The sequence below is a fragment of the Sebastes umbrosus genome, chromosome 19, assembly GCF_015220745.1.
Source record: "Sebastes umbrosus isolate fSebUmb1 chromosome 19, fSebUmb1.pri, whole genome shotgun sequence".
Taxonomy (NCBI): domain Eukaryota; kingdom Metazoa; phylum Chordata; class Actinopteri; order Perciformes; family Sebastidae; genus Sebastes; species Sebastes umbrosus.
This window is the reverse complement of record NC_051287.1, coordinates 9,129,769-9,152,044: the sequence shown is the minus strand read 5'-3', so window position 1 is coordinate 9,152,044 and position 22,276 is coordinate 9,129,769. Positions and strand designations below refer to the sequence as shown.

The following is a 22,276-nucleotide window of genomic DNA, read 5'->3' as shown; positions in this document are numbered from 1 at the left end:
TTTGTTTTCTCTGTGCTTCTATAAAAGTGGGGGTCAAAACACTTACCATGAGTCAACATGAGTGTCTTTCCTTAGACCCTCCCTCCTGCCTCTCTAGTATAACTTTAAACCCCACCTTTTTCCAACTCCACCCCCTCAGACTGTCTGTTTTTGTAGTCTCCAAGCACAAGCTGAGATAGATAGAGAGAGATTTTTCTCAGAGGAGCTTCTCCAGAGCCAAAGATGATATTAAAAACTGCCAGTCAGGACTGATTACTCCCTATGGCCATGGTAGAAAGTATTGTACATCACTTTCTTGGCTTGCTGAATAATGGCTACATTTCAAAATGTAAGAAAGCACTCTCTCCCTGGCTTTACAAAATGCCTGAACTGATTCTTTCAGTTTCTGGAGGAAAAACCTGGTTGCAGACTAAATTGACTCCGATTGAGTTTGGCCTCTGAAATTAGAACAAATGTTTAGCGTCATTTAATCCCTTTCTTCTTGGATTTTTTTTTTTTATTTAATTTCCAGCCGCTGAGTCATGATTCCCCAGTTTATGTGAGCATGATGCTTCATACTGGCAAATGTTATAAATGCTCCAGAGAAGAAAATGGTTTTCAAAGTAGAGCACCCAGTCTCGTCCATGTCACAGACGCTGTCGTGCTCAGCGTGTGATTGGCCGTGTCTGGCTCCTCATCAGGGCATGGTGTTCCTGAGCTGGCAGGCTCAGTGTTCTATTGATTAGGCCTTTAGCAAGCCAGGCAGATTTATTCTCTTATTAGAGGCTCCTAATGCCTGATCAGGACAGATTAAAGGTCTGCCACTGCCTCTGGCTGCACTATCATTTAGATCCTTTCATTAGGACTGGATGGCTGTATCGACATAATTATACCCTGGACTAAGCACAGAGAACTAATACTGATTCTTAGCTAATTGGAAAAAGAGTAAGATACGTTATTGACTTATGTAATATAAGATGATTAATAGAGAAGAATTGAATATGTTTTAATTTCAAGCAAAGCAGGAGAGCAGAGCCACAATCACATCTTCTCAGAGACTATCCTAAATTAGATTTCTGACCAGTAAGATTGATAAAAAACCCTCATCACTCACTTTTGATTGATTACCCAGCATTTATAAAAACATTTTTTTATCAATCATTCATGCATTGATCAATAACATCCAACTGTAGGAGCATTAACGCTCCGATTTCTTATTCTCTTGCTACTCAAAATATTTTCCCTATTTATCATTTCATCTATTATACCATGTTAACTCTAATTACGATCGGTAATTCTCGCCTGCAGGCTGCTCATTCCCTCCGTGGACTACACAGGACAGAGCAGAGACAGATTTTAACACCCAGGTGTGCAGTAAAGTCGGTTTAATCCTCTTAACTTCACTTAGGGAGGCTGAACATCTGAGGACATGCTTAAAAACGTCTCCTCCGTCTTTTATCATTCACCATCAGGCTTCTCCAAGGATCAGGATTTTGCTCATACTGCGGCCCAGTGAGCCAAACCACATCCAGAGGTGATCTGATCGATTTCAAATTGATGTGGGCTCGGCCCGGACACCTACTCCCCCTCCCCACCCCTGCCTCAATCCCGAAGGAGTATGTATGAGCACAAAGCAAACAGAGCGTCACACACATACACGCAGAAACCCCCGATCGCGCAGAGGCACCTTATCTATTGTGGTTGCTTGGCAACCAAACGGAGACACACACATATGCAACATAATGGTTAATTTGTATCCAGCTGTGTCAGCATCGGGTAACCAAAACTGAGGAGCTATTTGTCTAGCTTTAAGAGAAGAAAAAGGATGAAACAAAAAGATGATTTTAGATGCATGACATCCTGTAAACATATTCCTTTAAATTCATTATCTGCTTAGATTATCTTATTTTCTAAATACCTTGGTATGAGTCAGAGGTTTTTAACACGTGAATAAGCTTCTTCTCTATAAAGCAACCATGATGCAAAGCAAAATGCTAACCACCACTGCTGTGTTGCAATTGATGCAGCAGGTGTATCGTATGGCACTGAAAGCGGCCGGTGCGTCTTTCTACATGAAGATGTTGGAATTTGAGTGTTGCGCTCCGAGCAACGTGCCTTTGTGATTAATCTCGGCCTTACATTTAAAGAACGCCTTCTTTCATCTTCCACACATGATTTCCTTCCTCTGTGTAGGTACTGCAGGGGAACATTAAATTCAATCACAGCTCCAAACACAATCTTCCCACTTATGTGCCGTGTGAAAGGAAAAGGAAAAAGGCATCTCTGAACTGTTATTGCGCTGGCTATGGTTTGAAACAGAAGAAGAAATGTTGTAATTTTGAACACCAGCTTTCGTGTGTGTTTTGTCTTAAAATGCACGAAGTGTAATTTCAAGTTGTAATGATTATTTACAAAGAAATCCCTATCCACTCTCTTCGTCTGTTGTTCTCATCAAACACTTGTGGACACCGCCTCTCTGCCATCATTGTTCTGTTCTTCATCACTATCCACCTTGATTCATTTGTTTATTGACTTTCTGAAATAGCCATTATTTACAGCACAAATCCAATCTGGACCTCACGCAGCACTAAGACAGTACAATATCTCTCTGTTCATAAATGTAACAAAGCAGGAGGAGCATTTATCTGCAACAAGTGAACTTGGATGAAACAGGAGTGTTTCCAACATGGCATGACTGTGTTTCAGGCTGTGAAGAGTGACACGGGGGACATTTTACGAGTGGATTAATGGACTGATTTTACGTTGTTGTACTTTTATCTGAGTAAAAAATCAAATGCTTCCTCTAGTAGTGGGAGTTAGTAGTGAGTTGATCAACATTGATCAGTACTGATGAAGCTTTCCAAGCTCCGGTGAGGTACCTTATACCTACATTCAAGAGGTGTAAACAGACTCTTAGGAGGAAGGGTGAAACTTAAAAAGGGACTGCTTCCTCTACGTACACTAAGGGGGCAACCTGACAAGCAGATCAACATTTCACAATTGTCTGATAACCTCCAACCACAATAAATGTGCCAGCTTGTGTGTTTTACAATACTCCACCACACAGATGGTAATGACAATGGATATCAGCTTTAAGCAGCTCAACAGGACAACATGATTCCTGTATGCCAGGAGTAGGAGATGCATACAATCTGCAAGAAAACAGGAGGTGGAGGAACTGAAAATTATGCATGAACACTCCTTCCTCTTCCAACTTTATGCTGACAACCTTCTGATTGCCATCAACGATTAAAAGCCGAGAAGGAGCATCATACCGCCTTCCAGACAAAGTTCAGCGCTGCCTAAATTGAAATCCCAGCAGTAATCTCGCAGAACAAGTGACCTAACTGATTGACTTTTCAGGACTCCTTTCTGATAATAAGAAACACAGGCCATTACATGTCTCCAAAGCCCCAGAGTCTGACAGCTTCCCTGCCGGGCAGCCACTCTTGTCCGAGCCCCACTAAGAGCTGCTCAAGACGAACTATAAAAGCATCTGTCACAGAACTCTGTGGTCCACTTAGCTAATAAGTTACAGCGTCAACGTGTACTTATTTCTGAAATACATATATCAAATACAAAACTTTGTATTTATTGTACTTTCCATTTGCCATGCAGACGCTCAGGTGGTAAGGCTTTCGAGTAGGGCTGGGCAACATGGTGTGGTTGTTGAGACAAAAGTGTCTGAATTTCTTAATCACAAAATTAAGTTGTAAATTATCATCAACCGCATGGGTATCTTACAATGTATAATCAAAAGCATGTGACACCCAAACATAACACCTAAATGTGATTCTAAAACCATAGGTGTTGAGGTCCAATGTATCCTCATACAATGGTTCGTATGATGTCGAAAAGTTATTCCTCATTTTCTGTGCATTTTCCTACGAATGTCCAGCAACACGCGTCAATTTCCGCTTGTTACATGCATACAGTCTTTTCAAAATAAACTTCACAGGAAACAACTTGGTTAGGTTTAGGCAACAAAACTACTTAGTTAGGTTTAGGAAAAGTTTGTGGTTTGGGTTAAAATATCTCCAGAAGTGGCGTAACTTAAGTACGGAAGTTATGTGACAAATAAATCAACGTTGACTTCTGATTTCACACGGGATACGACCAGCGGTCACCTGGGCGAAAGTCCGGTGTTTTTTGACCTACCCATCCACCCCGACCTCCTCCCTACACAGCGTTTGTCACTCTTTATACTTCCTAGTTCACAGTTACGTGGATTACGTATGAATTGATTTTGTGGGACATATACGAATCAGTGCATTACTTTTGTAGGTATAGCTACAAACGTATATGGCTCTGTGTAAGTTCAACCACATGTTTAAACAGGAAAGAGACTTCCTCAAACGGTTACCACAAAGTTGGAAGCCATAAAGTATGTCTCCAGTCCAGCAACAGTGTTAAAATCAAGGACAGAAATGGAAAGGCCAAAGCAACAAATGTTCCTCATGACACTGTTTTCACATCTTTTACAGGCTTGTTACTTGTTGAATAACTCAAAGATGCTTGTAGGCAGATGTCTAACTGGAAGAAGGTGATTCCACTACATTCTCTCTCAAGGCGCTCACAGATACACACAAAAGAAACCACTCTCTCACTTGTGACTTCCATTTCAAGCTGACACCCAGCGGGCGAGGGACTCACCCGGTGAGGACGACCACGAAGTCCATTACATTCCAGCCGTTGCGGAGGTAGGAGCCTTTGTGAAATGCAAAGCCCAGGGCGATGATCTTAATGGCAGCCTCGAAACAGAATATTCCAATAAAGTAGGGCTCTGTGTCGTCCTACAGAGAGACAGAGAGAGGATGAGAGTGACAGAGGAAGATCTTTTTGTTGGAGGTCAATGAAGCGTTAAGTGAAAGAGAGGGGGTAAGTAAAAGAAAGATGGCTCCTTTCATTTCTTGCAGCAGCATGAACAGAAGTGCAGGAAGTGGAGCCCGCTTCTCGGGATGAAAAGAGAGTAAATACAGTGAAAACAAATATTCAAACACACAGTATGATCTTACGGGCAATGGTAAATCAATGGAGCTTCAGGTCTGCCCATTTCATGCATTCAAACATATAAGCTATTTAACTTCAACTGATGAGAGCCAATTTTAGATAAGGGGTTAGGGTTCATTTGTGCGCCATTGTCACACTCGAGAAGTTGACTGGGGCCGTGCAAAAGGGAGAAGAGGGGCTCTCTGGCTGACCGTTGGGGTAACCAAGCCAACCAGAGGGCTACTTGAGCAGTGCTTGAAGTGGAAAAAAATAAGTGCTAATACTCCCCTTTTTCACATGATGCCATGTGTGCTGGTATCAGCATATTACGTTCTGAATTTCTACAGTAAATAAAAGATACTAGGAGATATTGCTGATGTTTATGTTGTGAACAAGGGTGCTGGAAGTACAGGGGTTCCAGACGGCCACTGGCCCCTCCACTTTAGGCCCCTGTTCCACGTTGCGAATGAGAGTAGATGAAGAAAACAGCTTGTAAAATGCCACACCACATGCAAGCTTTGATGCTCACAGTGGGCCTACTATGGTGTGAAAATGGCCACGGCCCGGTTTAAGTGAAACCCACATGTTTTACATATTACATCGTTGGTGTAAGAGTAGCGCAATGTGTGCGTAGCGAGTGTGTGGTTGAGCGACACCGAGAGAGTGATGGTAGATGTTCCCAGAGCATACCGGAAGCTTGTGAGAAGTGCCGATGCGCAAGAAAAAGAAAAACGTAAATGAGTTGGTACTGCGTACTGGAGTGCCGGCCCACGTTGAGCACTTTGCTTGAGTCACCCAGAAGGGTGCTTGGACATTTGGGTAAACTAGTGGGGTGCCTTACTCAAAGAAAATGGCCACTGGGCCAAGCAGAGGGGTACTTGGGCTAACCATAGGGGAGAAGAACAGGAGTGCCTGGGCTGACTAGTGGGGCATTAGGGGCAACCACAAAGGCACTTACTCCTCTCTTGCATGACATAAGGGCAAAATGAAGCATGGAAGTGGAAGGGACTTGGAGCGAACAGAAGGGCATGTGGGGACCTTTTGGGCCACCCAGAAGGACAATAGTACTGACCAGAAGGCCACTTACTTTGGGCCAACCAAGAGGGAACTTGGGCTGCTCTAGTGTAACATTTGGTCAAAAATAAAGCTTGGAAGAGGGAGGCATTCAGGGACCACTAGGGCATTTGGGCCAAACACAGGGGCATTTTGGTTGACCAGCAGGAGATCTGGACCAACCAAGGGCCATTCGAAGTCCTTTGGTGTGCTATTGGCGGGCACTTGGAGCGACCACAAGGGCACTTGTGGGCCTTTTAGTCCAAAGCTAGGGGTGAAAATGAGGCAGTTGGGCCAACCAGAAGGGCATACAGTATGTACAGAACAAAGGGGTACTTGGGTCATGGAATAATGGAATTGGGCGGTACCTTGAGTGACCAGAAGGGGACTTGTGCTGCTCAAGTGCCCCTTTAGTGTGAAATTAGGGCAAATCAAAAGCACAACATTATCCCAACAGGACAAAGACAATCCTGTTTGAAAGGGCACTTTGTCACTGAGAGCATATGCACAGCACAGATGAGTGAGCATGATTGATTTGGGCTCTCTGCTGCGTTATTCCATAAATGTGTCAGACAATCTACAGTGTGTCACAGCTTGATCATTTGCACTATGTAGGTAAGTTAACCCTGGGCCTTGCTGTAAGTAGAGGAAATGGATCAAGCGCGTGTGACATGACACTTTTTTCCTTTGCCTCCATTTAATATCTGCGAGAGCCTGCGGCGATGTACAGGGCATGAGCAGAAGATATCTCACGCCTACACTAACCTCGCTCCCCCCTCGATCTTTCCTCCCTCGCTCCCAGCATACTACAACCTGACAAACAGTGTCCCCAACCCCCAGCATCACCAAGCCTCCTACATAAACAATCATGTAAAAGCAGTGTGACAGGCCTGAGCACTATAAGAAATGTGACCTTTTCTATAGCACTGGCTGACTACACTGAACATCCAGAGATTATGTATGTTGTACAAGAGTTGCTGTATCAAGCGTGAAGGCTGTGGTGGTAAAATGATGACAGTTTGTTGTTGTTGAGAAGCAGCAGATAAGTTATTCCTGGCCAATAAGAGAAGCCGTAGGAGCCTGCAACATTTTCACAACAGGCATTCAATGTGTCATACAGTATATTCATTTTGGCATGCTATTCAAAGATTCAAAACAATTGAATGTGTTATGTAATGACAGGACCGGAGGGGCTGCCTGGATTAATGTCTGTACTAGTAGTGCCTTAACATCTATTATACATACATCTAAAATACTCCTGAATTATAAATACACTTGAAGAGGACGGTTGGGGAGAGCCCCAAGGATCATAGCGCTAAAGACCAGCGATGGATCTGCAATACTCTTACGGAATAGCTTCTATCATCGCCTCCACTTACAGCACGCCTCCTACTCTGTTGACAGAGCTTCATAAATAATAGCTGATCCCTTGTTCTAATTAAAAGGCTTCTTGTTGTATTACATCCTCGAGGTGGAGGAGGCAGGGAGAGGATGCTTGTTGTCTCCTTTGTGTGGCCGCTCTAATCACTTTCTCAGGTGCGGAATGCTACCCGTTTGTTTTCCTGGTTGTGACATCTTCACTGCTGAATTTGCATCGCAGGCGCCGAGATGATTTGAAAAGAGGAGCAAGTGGCTGAACACGAGAGGAATTCATTGACGTTTTCACATCAAGCTGTTGCTCTTTGGCTCTCTATTTAAAGACAAACTCCCCTGATCTACAACACCCTCAAGAACAAGAGCAGCAAAGTGCTGAACCATGACGCTACGCTTCAGTTTGTTTGTTTTTTTTCCCCTGGTACACAGAGCGGGATATGCCTCTTGACCTCCCCGTGCAGAAGCCTGTTTGATACTGGTTAGTTATGCAACATGACTGTTGCAGCTCGAAAGCTGGTTTAAACTGAGAAGCTGGGGAAACAGGTTAACTTACTGAGAGGTTCGCACATTCACATACAGGAGACAAACACCTTTAATTACTCTCCACATCTGTCTTGCTGTTGAAAAGCTCTTTGTCTTAAAGGAAGTGACCTAGGGTACGTTGAAAAGCACTTACCAGGCGTTCTGACATGGGTGTCTTGTCGCTGGCAGGTAGATGCTGCTCCAAGGCCAAGACGATACAGTTGGCGATAATTGTAGCTAGGATCATGTACTCGAATGGAGTGAGAGAGTTAAGGAGCAGTTGAAAGAGAGAAAGTGGCATTTCATTTCATTTCATTTCACAGCTGAGTCATAAATCATCTTCTTATGGAATGTTTAAAGACCTACCTTTCATACAGAATAAACAATGAGTAAGCAATCAAGGCTTGTAACTCTTAGTCTAATAAAATAAGAGTGCCTATTAATCATGGCATACTATGCAATACATGCATGTTGCCGTATGAAAAATGCCATTAAAATTAAATTTGGATGTATTCTGTCCACATAAACCTTCCATGGTTGAAAGCACCCTATACATGCGCTCATGATCTTTCCAGATGGTTGACCATTTCCAACCATTTTCAATGGTTGGCTCATTCTGCAATCCATTTTCACTGGGTCATTGCCCGCGGGTCAGCGCCTATTGAGAGCCTACGAATCGTGAGGGAATAGGGAGCTTATGACCATTAAAGCCGAGATGTAGAATTATTACCCACAAGATTATGCAACCAGAACACTGTTTTCCTGGCAGTGAGTTTTAAAAGGAAATGGATACGGTGGCTTATTTTACTTTCATTTTCATTTTCCTGTGAGTTTTTTCTATTACAGCTAATGTTGTTCTCACTGTAACCCACAGCGCAGATCCAGCTGTCTTCTTGTGTTTGTCGCACAAGCTTCGGCTTTCCAGCCTCAGCCGTTTCACTGCTAAAAGATATTTATTTTAATGAGTCATTTAATCTTGTTTTTCTCATTAATATGAGGATATGCTCACTACTTGAAATGATTTCACTTGTTTTCAATCTAAATCACTTGTTTTCAAGACTTGAACTGCTTTCAAGCCTTTGCCATTTCACTGCAAAAGCATGCGCTGACTGGATATGTAGATAAGCCACTGGGATTTTGGAGCAGAAGATTTGTCACCGGAAGGGGCGGGACTTCGGCTCTCTATATGGTGGGCGAATGAGGAAAAAGTACCAAGCAATAATAGATTTTAACAGGTAAAAGATAAGCACAGTTCATAGTATATTTGTGTAGGTATATAGAGCCTATATTGAATACCCTTTTCCTGCCTTTCAGTAAGGGATGTTGTGAATGAGGAAATAGAGTGATTTAATATGACATTTGTGCTTTTACAATTGAGACTCTAAATATTTTTTTTTTCCTCATAAAATGTGAGAAAATGTTGTTTTTTTTATTTTAATTTACAATTGAGACTCTAAATATTTTTATTTCCTCATAAATGTGAGGAAATGTTTTGTTTTTTTTACTTTTTTTATATTAAATGCCATTGTCCTCAAGGGCTGCTTTTGTGGATTTAACCTTACTTCAAGATTTTTGACACTTTTCCCATCTTGCAATAGATGAAACCACCTGAATAATGTCACCCTAGCAGAATCTTTCATTTAAAGCATGCACTGATTGGATATTTAGATAAGCCACTGGGATTTTGGAGCAAAAGATTTGTCTATTTTAATTTACAATTAAGTCTCTAAATCATTTTTTTTCTCATAAAAATGTCAGAAAATGTTTGTTTTTGTTTGTTTTTTTTACTTTTTTTTATTAAATGCCATTGTCCTCAAGCTCAAGGGATGCCTTTGTGGATTTAACCATACTTCAAGATTTTGACACCTGAATAATGTCACCCTGGCAGAATCTTTCACTTATTTTAAGAGAGAAAAAATACTTAAGATTTGATGGGTGACATTTTTTGCAGCGTTGGAAAGAGTTGCGTGGAGCTTGGGAGCGTGGGCGACTTCAGCACCATGGAGAGAGCTCCTAACTGAGACAACGAGGCGGTGCTGCAACCCTGGACCATGCAGCTCTCTCTCTCTACCACAACAAACTGCGCCTTTCCTTAAGACTTACATGACTAGAGAGAGAGAGAGAACAGGAGGATTTACCACTGCGCCTTTTACGCACGCAGCTTTCTTATTGACTTCTAATTGCATCGATCAATAACGAAAAAAGGCAACACAACAGTCTTTTCACTGCCCTGCAACCAATTGAGAAACAGCTTTGTGTCGTGTTGAACACAGATAAGAAGAAGGAGCGACAGGTGCGGTCATCGTTGCGCGCAGAGGAATAAAAGGAAGACACTGTAGGAGCTACTCCACAATGTGGAAATAACTGCTCATTCAACAGCATGCATAAAGTGAAAGACACATTACTGAAACATTACTACTACTAATAATAATAATAACAATAATAATAATAAAAATAATACAAATTATACAAATTGTCAATATTTGTGTTTTAAATATGGAAATGCACCCAGTAATATGTGTAATTTGATTGCAATGTGTAATTTGATTGTAATGTGATTATATTTTGTATTAATAATATGAATCTGTAAAGTAATTAAAGTTGTCAGATAAATGTAGTGGAGTAAAAAAGTCTAATATTTCCCTCTGAGATGTAGTGGAGTAGAAAGTAGAAAGTAGCAGAATATGGAAATACTCAAGTAAAGTAGAAGCACCTCAAAATTGTATTTAGTTACATTCCACCACTAAGTACATTTTATACTGTTGTGTTTTTCAAAGCATTATTTACTGCTCCTGTTGGAATAAAATAATTGTTAATTATTTAACTGCAAAGTAGTAATGTGTTTTTGATACCTTCAACTTTTTTTGCATTAAATAATTGTAAAAATACAGATTTTTTTTGCAAAACTTCTGAGTTAATGTAAATTTTGGCTTTTGCAACATAAAAAGACATGTTTCATTTGTGATTTATATGTAAATGGTCTTAGATTTACAGTGTATTACTCTATTCTAACAATAAATATATGTTAAAAGTAAAATATTTCTTGTAAAATTACAGTAATAAAGGCTAATTATATAAAGATAATTACTGGGGTTTTTTTTTCTCATTTTCTGGCGCCCCTGCTGCCAGAACATTTTCGTTATTTTACACTTTTTTTTTTTTTACAGTGTAGAAACATTTCCACCAGCCACCACCACTGTTTTCAACCATCTGTGCGCGGTTGCCAAGGAAAGGACAAGAGAGAGGTTATATGGTTACATGCACCTGCTCAGTGCAAGGTGCCATACTGTGCAGAAAAGGATATGGCCACTCTGTTATTCGCTTTGCATACTTCCTGATGAGGTTGTCCTCTCGGAAGATGAAGAGGGAGCGGTTGACAGTGAGGCAGTTTTGTTTGACAGGGTTTGGGTTGTAGATGGCCATTGTCCTGGCTCTCTGGGCCATGGACTGCTTGTACACCCTCGGGCCACCCGGAGCTCCACCACCTCCACCCCGGGCCCCTCCTCTGCCAGCGCCCGGTCCGCCTCTCCCTCCTCCGGCTGCGCTTCCTCCTCCATAGCGGGTGGGCAGATCTTCTGCGAAGCGAGCCATCCTGATCCTGGAAACACAGCACAGATCCCCCCAAAAAATCCAAGTAAATCCAAACTGATGGTGTCAGTGGAGATGGAGGGGAGACGCATCACAACAAAAAAACACACTTCATCCAAAAACACAGCTTAGCTTTTAGAGTGTACAGTGCGTTTTTTGGGAAAAAAAAATTAAAAATAAGGTGATGGCCTCATAGAAAACCATGTTCCCTTGATCCTTTCCATTCATTCATCCTCGGAGAAATAAGTTTAAAGCAATAAAAGCACTTCAGCTGGAGAATTATTCACTTTGCTCAGGCTGTTGCATCCATACCATCCTGGTTATTCTGAGTGGTGGTGGGAAATAAAATCAAATCAAACCAGATCTCTGTCCAAAAAAACCCCTGACAGCATCGCATCCAAACACCAGTTGAAACGTCCAGGGTGTCAGTCAAAAAGAAGAAGCAGGAGCGTCAAAAAAAAAACATTTTCTTCTTTCCCCCACCCAGCTGGATGCAATAATAAGACAAATCCAACACGAGCAGTTTGTCCTGTGATTTTTCTGTGTGATCGCTCGCTGTATGGGGGCTGGAGGCTATATAGCAAGTCCTCAGTGGGAATAAGGAAGAGCGCATGTGACCAGAACGAGCCAATCGGAGGCTGGAGCGCACAGACGCTCTACTCTCACCGGCTGGTTATTATAAGAGAGATAGTAAAACTAATGGAGTTCACAAAAAGCCCTGTGGGTCAAAAACATGAGCGTTAATCGATATTTCTTTTAGTGTCAACCAGGGAAAACAGGTTATATAATATCCTGTGCTGCAAAAAAAAGTCTAGCAATTGACCATATTCATGCTGCGCCCATCCAGTGGGACAAATCTATTGTATTTAACTATGTTTTAAAGCTGAGGTCTGACATAAAATCATGTTTATACGCTCATAAAATTAGGATGTTCATTTAATAAAGTTTGCTTAATCTAACAGTCCATTTTGTATTGCATAAAATTGCAAATTTGCATAACATACATCTAGATATATTAAACAATGGGGAATTACCTTATTACCCTATTACCTAATAAATACTTGGCCACTACTGTATTTTTTGATGTAACATTTTACATTAGTCATTTGAAGTAATTTCTTTTCTACCAGTAATTAATGCATAATTTCACACTGAATATATATATATATATTTTATAGTAAATGTTTGGTATTTGAGATATTTACCGCTAATGTTGTTCAATAAAGTTGCATGTAAATAATAACTAGTAAACATTAGTTAATTACTAAACTTATCACATAAATCCTATCTTTTAATTAACTATGATGCACTCGTAATTACTTTATAAATACTATTGTACATTAAAATAAAGTGATCTCATTCAAAAGCCAATATGTTTTTACATATAATGTAATTTATTCTTCACAGAGTATATTATAATCTAGAATATAAATATTCGACATCAGTTATATCCGAGTACAAACTGTTTAATATAACCTAAGGACATTAAGTATCAAAGTGATAAAAACTATTTTTAGTATGTTTTTTGAGTTGTTAAAGATGTCAGGGCTCCTCAGGACCCCAGACAGCATGCTGGGGTTATTATTGACTACATAGCAAGTGCTTTCCAACAGAAGCTCTGCACAAAGCAGTGTGTGTCTGAGAAACTCATAATTAGCACAGAAGCTCCTCGGAGTTGTTTTATCTCCTCTGTAATTATATCTACTGAGATTATGACACAAGACAAAAACTGTGGTTTATACAAATATGCAGATGTTATTATGACCTTTGTTGGCATGAACCATGTGGCCGCTTTACAGGCTTGGTGTCAGCAAAGTGCACTGGAGCTGATCGTCTGATCCAAACAGGACTTTGTAGATAACTTTAAGTATTTGGGAATATAAAAATAAACTCTGATTCTCTGTGAATGTTGATTGTGTTTAAAGAAACATATGCAACATATGTATCTCCGTAACTGACTTAGTCTATAGCTCTCTCATTGAAAGTGTTCTGTGACGCAGTATCACTGCATATGATGGTGACTGTAAATACAGGAGCAAGCAATTTGTTGCTTGTCTACTTAATTTTTGTGTATTGTATTTTATTACTTAAGACGATACTGTCAGTGTTATATGTGTGTATGTTTTGATGGACTATTCTATTTCTGTATATGTCAGTAGTTAGTTATTTATCAAAGGAAATAAACAAGCCATGCTTTGTTTGAATTTAGGTAATAGCCTGTTGAGACAAACATTGATTACCGTTGAGAAGGTTTTGTGCGTGGCGTTTACCGGAGATGTTGGTTGTGCTTTTCAAATTATATTTAGAAAAGGAATTTAAATGCAACATCAAAATGTTTCATTTTAGGTTTAAAGCCTATTTTTCCAAGAGTGAGAATATAAATATAGTCTGAAACCAGTGTCCTTAAGGCAGGTTAGGTAACTGCAACTTGAAATTCATCTAGTTGTGACTCACCACCTGTTAATATTTAGAGACTCACATCATGTTGTATTGTGCTGTTTTATAGATAAACAATTCCAGATAAAAGGCTACCTTCAGTTTTTTTGGCATTCAATCAACATAAGCTATATGTTCAAAAGTACGTGGACACACAATCCATACAGGTACATGAAAGTTATGTGGGAAGTGGTGTCCACATACTTTTGACCAGATAGTGTAAGCTCTGATACTGTCCTGTCATTTTGAAACAGAAGGTGTTGCCCTTTCAATTTTCAATTTGGGGTAAAACCACATGATGTCATTTTTTCATGAACGTGTGTGAAGTGTGTGTGACTATTACACACTCCTACACAAAATATCTGACCAACCTTTTTAACTTCAGGCTTTGCATATACCTTTAATTTAATGCATTTGTTGTTTGGCCTATGTTCAATCCTATTAACCAACTACACACCAGACTAGGCCATTTATAAATAGATCCAGTCCTGTGCTGTTTTGCTCTTATTAATAAAATCTAATTTAGCTCTCTGTTAACATCATCTGCAGCCAAATCATTAACACAAATGCTCTAGACACGGCTGAGAAGCCATCTAGTGGTTCAGCTAATGTACTGCAAAAAGATTATGAAAGAGTCACTGTATTACCTATCCAATCCTGATATTGCTGAAGAAACTGAAATAACAATGATCTCTTTGAAATAAAATCCCAAATGAAAAAATATCCATCGAACTGGAGTTTGGTTATATGATTATTTTGTAAACAGTATACACCAATTTACCAAAAAATCATTATTCTAATGTAAGATGTCTAATTATTAGCTGGACAAAGAAGGGTGACTTCCCCAGGGGCCCTAAGAACTCCATGGGCCCCCAAAAGCTCTGGGCTCACTTTGTCACTGTCAACAAATTTAAAGAGGACGTATTATGCTTTTTCACTTTCCTTTAGTGTGTCATATCGTTTTTTTGTGTGCATGTAAATGGTCTGCAAAGTTACTAAACCCAAAGTCCACGCCAAAGGGAGTTACTCTCCCCCACAGAAACACTGCTCCTGAACTGCCTGAGATGCTTTGCTTAAAAATCCTGCCTTTTCTTTCGTAACGTGGTGATGTCACCAAGTAAGACATTTGCATAATAATGCATAGCCTCTAGGCATTATTATGCAAGGGGGGGGGGCGTTTCAGACAGAGGGTGAAAAGAGGTGCTGCAGCACAGCTGGTATGAGAAAAGCAAAGTGTTTTTTGAACATCAAAGCATGTCAACATGTTCTAGTAGAAAACCCAAAATACAAGTACAGTATGTACCTGAAAATGAGCATAATAGGCCCTCTTTAATTGAAAATGCGTTTGGGAATATAAAGCACAATATACTGGATAATTGTGGTTTCTAATTTTCTTAACTATCCTAACAGGACAAGGACCCTTAGATGGTTTATTTACATATCTTGAGGCCCTGTCTTGAAGAGGTTCCCCGTGTCAAAATGTGTAATTGCCTTCATTATTTCAGTTTTGTGCTCATATGTTCCTGAATTATTGTGTTAAATCAAATTATCACACAGCAAATATGGGGCAATGTATGTTTATAATGTTTGGGACGTCTGTGGCTCAGAGGTAGAGCGGGTTGTCCACCAATTGAAAGAAAGGCGGTTCGATCCCTGGCTGCTTTAGCCCGCATGTCGAAGTGTCCTTTGGAAGGATGGACTAAACTCCAGATTGCTCTCGATCCCTGCCATCAGAATGTGAATGAATATTTAGATTAGATCCTGATGGGCAGGTTGGCACCTTGCATGGCAGCCTCTGCCATCAGTGTGTGAATGTGTCTGTGTGAATGTTGACATGTATGCTGGCCATAATGGACAACGCCAGCCATCCTCTGCACGCCATCATCACCAAACAGAGGAGCTCGTTTAGCGGCAGGATGCTGCTCCCCAAGTGCTCCACAGACAGACTCAGGAAATCCTTCGTCCCCCGAGCCATTAAACTGTACAACACCTCTCTAGGGAGGAAGGGGACAAAAGAGGACGGTCTGCAGGACAGATAATAATGCACACAGTGCACTTTCATAGACGAAGCTACTGGAGTTACCCTGCACTATGCTCATTTTTAACAGTCTCTTCTGCACTATATTCACTTTTTTAATAGTTGTGTATCACAGCTGTTACCCTGCACTATATTCAGTTTTAACAGTTGTCTTCATCTCCTATAAAAGCGCTATATAAATGCATGTCCATGAAGTATTTCAGCAGGAACACTGTACACATTACAAAGAGAAGGAAGGAAAGGGGTTAATAGGGGCCTCATCAAGTGATGATGATGATGAATTTTATTCTAAAATCTTACCAGCCCCTTTCATATCGATCTGTACATTTTACCTGTTTCTTTTTCCTAAAGGGAGTTTAAATGCAGGGGTATAACTTGTTAATATTTAGTAAGGTTTGCACATCTATGACTCACCCGCGGGCCCATGGCGTGCTGTGCAGGATCTCGTGCTTCCTGACGACCTGACGCACACCGTCTCTCCTCCCTGCTCTGCTCAGCCCGTCCAGGTGTAAAACTGCTTCATACTTCTGCACGTCGGTGTCGGTGTCTCTCCCTCTCCATGACGGTCCCTCCGCCTCCGGGTCTCCAGCGCAGGTGTCTGCCCCCTCCTCGGGCCCCAGGTCCTCCTCTACACGCCGCTGCTGAACAGGATGGCCCCTCCTGTCAGGTGACGGAGCCCAGGTATCCTCGTACTCTGCCCCCTGGGTGAGCATCCTCCAGGAGCCCAATGTGGCTGAACGCACCGCTGGTTGATGAAAGAAATGAATGTTTAGCCATTTCTGATTTGTGGATGCCCAATTTGACATGTTATACAATGAACAAAACTTTAGGAAGGAAGCATAAATAAAGTCATAACTTTACAAGAAAAAAAATTGTAATATTACGAGAATAAAGTCATAACTTTACAAGAAAAAAAATTGTAATATTACGAGAATAAAGTCATAACTTTACGAGAAAAAAGTTGTAATATTGCGAGAATAAAGTCATAACTTTACGAGAAAAAAGTTGTAATATTACGAGAATAAAGTCATAACTCTACGAGAAAAAAAGTCGTAATATTACGAGAATAAAGTCATAACTTAACGAGAAAAAAAGTCGTAATATTACGAGAATAAAGTCATAACTCTACGAGAAAAAAAGTCGTAATATTACGAGAATAAAGTCAGAACTTAACGAGAAAAAAAGTCGTAATATTACGAGAATAAAGTCATAACTCTACGAGAAAAAAAGTCGTAATATTACGAGAATAAAGTCAGAACTTTACGAGAAAGAAAGTCGTAATATTACGAGAATAAAGTCATAACTTAACGAGAAAAAAAGTCGTAATATTACGAGAATAAAGTCATAACTTTACGAGAAAAAAAGTCATAATATTACGACAATAAAGTCATAACTTCATGAGAAAAAAAGTCGTAATATTACGAGAATAAAGTCAGAACTTTACGAGAAAGAAAGTCGTAATATTACGAGAATAAAGTCATAATTTACGAGAAAAAAGTTGTAATATTACGAGAATAAAGTCAGAACTTTACAAGAATTTTTTTTTTTAATATAACGAGAATAAAGTCATAACATTACGAGAAAAAAGAAAATAACACGTAAAATTACTACTTTATAATATTATGACTTTATTTTCATAATATTTTGACTTTATTCTCTAAATCTCTGATTTATTCTTTTCCTCATTGTGGCCCTGATACTCAGAACTAGGAAGGAAGCATACCTCTCAAAACAAAGTAACGTTAGCTGGTGCTGAAAAAGTAACTAGACTCAGTAACTAGTTACATCCAAATACACATCTTGTCACCGTTTTTAGAGACATTCTGGTTCCTAAAGACACTCAGCTAACTTACCTGCTGCAAGCAACATGTATCTGGAACATAGTTAACACGTTGAATTGGTTTTCTTTCTGGTTAAACTGAAGTTTAAATCTATTGTAGCCTAATTGCTAACGCTAATTGCTGTGTTGCCAATTAGCGAGCTGCCTGTTTAAACCACGGTCGTGATTTGGGAAACTCTCGCGAGAGTTGCATTGACCTTGAATTGCGTGACCAAAGAGTATAGAAAACAAAGAGAGGAAACTCTGGTGTTTGTTTGTTTGTTTGATTTTTACAACAGCTGCTGCTGCCATTATAATATTTATAATATTTTATTGCTCAACACAGGCCATTTTGGTAGAATATGACAATATTTTTTACTTTTCTACGGCACTTTCTAGGCCAGGGGTCTGCAACCTGCGGCTCCAGAGCCAAATGTGTCTCTTTAGCCCCTCTCCAGTGGCTCCCTGAGGTTTATAAAAAAAATTTGTGGAAATGAATAACTGTTTTTTTGTTTACATTTTCATTTTTAGTTATCATTGTTGTAGGTCTGTTGTACGACGGTACGACGGAGTATTAGGGCCAAATTGAGGAAAAAAAATAAATCTTTCACTTGAAAATGGCGGAAGCGTAGCTTTGCTGCAGGGCACTGATATTGCAATGGAACAAACAACTGACTTTCACTTCTTAGCAATATACGCTCTTTGGTTTGATACCCAAAACACTACATAAAGATGATTTGTGTTTCAGGTGGGGACTAATCAGGTTGTCCTTGAGTTTAAGTTTTTCTCTCTAAAATGACATTGTTTTAAAGTGCTTCCAATAAAGCATAAATCTTATCTCACTATACTCTCTGTGTGGCTTGTCCAAATACAATAGCCTATGCATTTAAGGATTGGCTCTTCTTAGCTTCAGGCAATGGGCCAAGTCACAATAGGCCCTTTTTTCTCGGTTTCTTGGTCACCCTATAGTTTCAGGGTCCTGGGACACTTGAATAGAGCAGAGCCATCGTTCATGTTATTTTCCTGCTATGACAAGTCAAATTGTCTGCTCTGAAAAAAGGCTTTGCAGTCATTTATTTTTGCCATAATCGCTCTTGATAATCGCAATTAATTTTTACTGCTAATTTCCCCAAATAGATCCCTCAGGCCTGTCAAATAATAGACTATATGCACAGCCCAGTACACAGCCCCTTACTGATGGGTGTTTAAACAGTGATGTGATGGCATTGCAACAAGGAACCTCTGAAGTTGAATTTATAATTTCCACCTCTACTACGCAGTAATTCACATGAATTCTACCCTGTTAATGTTTGTTAATACAATAAAGAAATGTACACAAATGCAAGCAGAGGTGGTAAGATCCAGAATGAACGTACCATAAACCACAGTAGATCGTCTCTCTGCCCATCTGGAGTTGAAAGGAAGTGTTCTCTTCATAATGTCTCTCCAGGGTTACTGAGATAAATCCAGCTGAACAGTGAAATAAAGCTAAAACTATTCGACCCTCACACAGTTCATGTTATGTCTTCCTGCAGGAGGTCTCCGGGGCCGGGGCACCAAAGACCACAAAAAAGTTTCTCCCACCTTGGAATGCGGAAAGGCTGCTTCCTGTCCTGCCAGTTAAGAACCTCGTTATCAGACCAACCGTCTTCAATGCTCAAGGAGAAATTTCTCTGATTCAATTATCGGCTCTGTTTTTTCGCCGTCCGCCCTGGTAACCAGGAAGGGAGCAATCATCGGCCAGTTTATGAGACCTAAAAAGGCCTGCAGATGTTACAGTTACTCACTTCCTGCTGGGCTTTCTTTCACATTGATGAAAAAGGGGGGATATTTTGAATCCAAATCCACTGAGAGTTTGATACTACAGCTTCATGTTTTTACAACTTTCTTCCTTGATTGAGTTTAGTTGCAGAGGTGAAAAGGAACTAAGTATATTTACTCAGGTACTGTACTAAAGTACAATGTGAAAGCATTGCACTTTACTTTAATAGTTACATTTTGAGAGACTTTCTCTTCCTCAGCCTCAGATGAAAATATTGTACTTTTTACCTCTCGGTTGTAAATTTTTTTCCAACATCTGTACATACTAGTGGCTTTGCAGATTACAATTTTAAGACTGTGATATATTTCAGCTTTTCAGGCACTCTGAAACAGCTTTATTTAGCTTGATAAAACTGCAACCTGGTTCTAGGGATGTCAGGAGCGACTTCACTTTGGTCTAGACTGAAATATCAAACAAAAACCGGATGGATTGGTACAAAAATTCAATTCAATTTATGACCAAATACCTGAAAAACTAATGACATTCCCATCAACCAAAGCTGTACTTAATGCTGCTAAGTAGCAAGTGGTAACATGCTAAGACATTACAGTCAGGCATATCTAAATTTACACAGTCCAAAGGGGCTTATTGGCATGGGAAACATACGTTTACATTACCAAAGCAACAACTGTGAACTAAAAACAAAAAGCTTGTCCTCTCTCTAGGTTCCACGGAGAGGAACCTAGAGAGACAAGAGGTCTTGTTGCTCATGCTCTATTTGTTTGGCGTGGAGAGGAGGACGTGTTGCTCAGGCTCTATTTGTTTGGCGTGGAGAGGAGGTCGTGTTGCTCAGGCTCTATTTGTTTGGCGTGGAGAGGAGGTCTTGTTGCTCAGGCTCTATTTGTTTGGCGTGGAGAGGAGGTCGTGTTGCTCAGGCTCTATTTGTTTGCCGTGGAGAGGAGGACGTGTTGCTCAGGCTCTATTTGTTTGGCGTGGAGAGGAGGCCGTGTTGCTCAGGCTCTATTTGTTTGGCGTGGAGAGGAGGTCGTGTTGCTCAGGCTCTATTTGTTTGGCGTGGAGAGGAGGTTGTGTTGCTCAGGCTCTATTTGTTTGGCGACGCCTGGAAGCTGCTTGACATCCTCCTGGATCCATCTCTTCATATATGTTTCACATTATATCTATCATTTTTATTTTGTCATATGGATTGTGTATGTTGTATTATCATTATGTTGTTACTCTGTACACACGACATCTATTACACATCTGTCCGTCCTGGAAGAGGGATCCCTCCTCTGTTGCTCTTCCTGAGGTTTCTTCCATTTTTTTCCCTGTTCAAAGTTTTTTTTGGGTTACGTTTTTCCTTATCCGATGAGAGGGTCGTACTGTAAAGGACAGAGGGTGTCGTATCCTGGACAGATTGTCAAGGTAACGTGAAGTGCTTTCCCATTCTTAGTCCCAATCCCTAAGGCTTTAAGCCCTGAACCCTCAGGGACTTGACTGACGTCAACTGGTAAATGGTTGAGTGTGAGAGGCTGCAAGGGGCTTGAAATGGTATAAATATGAATGGGACAGCACTTTGCGTCGACATATCACATTACCCTGACGACGCCAATTGTGGGTTTTTATTTTATGTTTTTTTTTACTGCCTATTTGAACGTCTTCCAGGCTTTCCAACTACCTGTCAAAAAAAAATCTGTTTACTTGTTTTTGTCAAACTTCATCAAGCAAAATTAAGAGAAATGGTTGATGAATAAACCAGATGTGAAATATAGTATAAGGCTGCATAACTCTGATTTCATGTGATTTTATGTACCATCTTAAATCCATAATGTTAATGTTTCTGTGTAAATATAAATATGCTTGGCTGAACATGTGCCGTCCTCCTTGTTTATTGTTTTTTTCTCCACCTGGTAACCGTGGTAACCCTGTGTTTAACGTCACAACGCTGTGAATTGTGGGTAACTCCCTCAGGCAAAGTCTGCAGAAATGCAAACTTACAGAAAGTGTTCATAAAGGGCTAAAAATGTCAGCGAGAGAGCACTCAAGCACTTGATAATTTGACAGTGGGACAGCCATAAACACTCACAGACTCAGCGGGAACGCGCCTCAAAGTCTGTGAGTGTGGACGTTGGGATTGTTTATACCATTTCAAGCCCTTTGCAGCCTCTCACACTCAACCATTCACCAGATGACGTCAGTCAGGTCCCTGAGGGTTCAGGGCTTAAGGCCTTAGGGGGACATTTGGGCCACTGAACACTTGAATAGAACAGAGCCATCATTAGTGTTATTAGTAACACCTGTGTTTCTCCTACTAATGACAAGTCAAAATGTTCCACCTTAACAGGAGCAACTGAATAGTGATGATGTCAATCAAATCTCCGCATTTTTAATTCTTAAATGTCTTGTATGTAAAGAGCTCTGTAAATAAATTGTTCTATAAAAATAAACTTGCTTTGGATTTTTATACTGTTGTGCCTTTTAGTCATAAAGCTTGTGTAGTTTTGGATTGAAACAGAATTCTGAATCTGTGATTTTACCTGTAATGTAGTAATTCTACCGTGGTATTTATTACTACTACTTCCACCACTGTTTAGTCGTAGCTTTCGTCAGTTTGAAATTAGCTCGTCTCCAGCTCTCTAAAATCATGGCACCAACGTGAAGCTTTGAAATCTCAACTCATTAAAGCAAACAGAGTGTGGGAAGTGTCGGCAGCTCG

At 40.3% G+C, this 22,276-nt stretch overlaps 1 protein-coding gene across 3 annotated transcripts in view; it reads right to left on the bottom strand.

The window, feature by feature from the left end:
- cacna1bb (calcium channel, voltage-dependent, N type, alpha 1B subunit, b) overlaps positions 1 to 19,341 on the bottom strand; it is a 161,868-nt gene extending 142,527 nt beyond the window's left edge. Inside the window, exons 1-5 of one of the 3 annotated variants that reach the window (XM_037752462.1) lie at positions 19,175 to 19,341; positions 16,394 to 16,724; positions 11,222 to 11,515; positions 8,072 to 8,177; positions 4,633 to 4,772 (exon numbers count right to left, since the gene is read on the bottom strand). In XM_037752462.1, the coding sequence (XP_037608390.1) occupies positions 4,633 to 4,772; positions 8,072 to 8,177; positions 11,222 to 11,515; positions 16,394 to 16,724; positions 19,175 to 19,235 (932 nt within the window). In that variant the 5' untranslated portion in view covers positions 19,236 to 19,341. The remainder of the gene's footprint in view (positions 1 to 4,632; positions 4,773 to 8,071; positions 8,178 to 11,221; positions 11,516 to 16,393; positions 16,725 to 19,174) is intronic. The other 2 variants (XM_037752464.1, XM_037752463.1) reach the window with 2 other exon arrangements.
- Between the last annotated feature and the right edge of the window lie 2,935 nt (positions 19,342 to 22,276).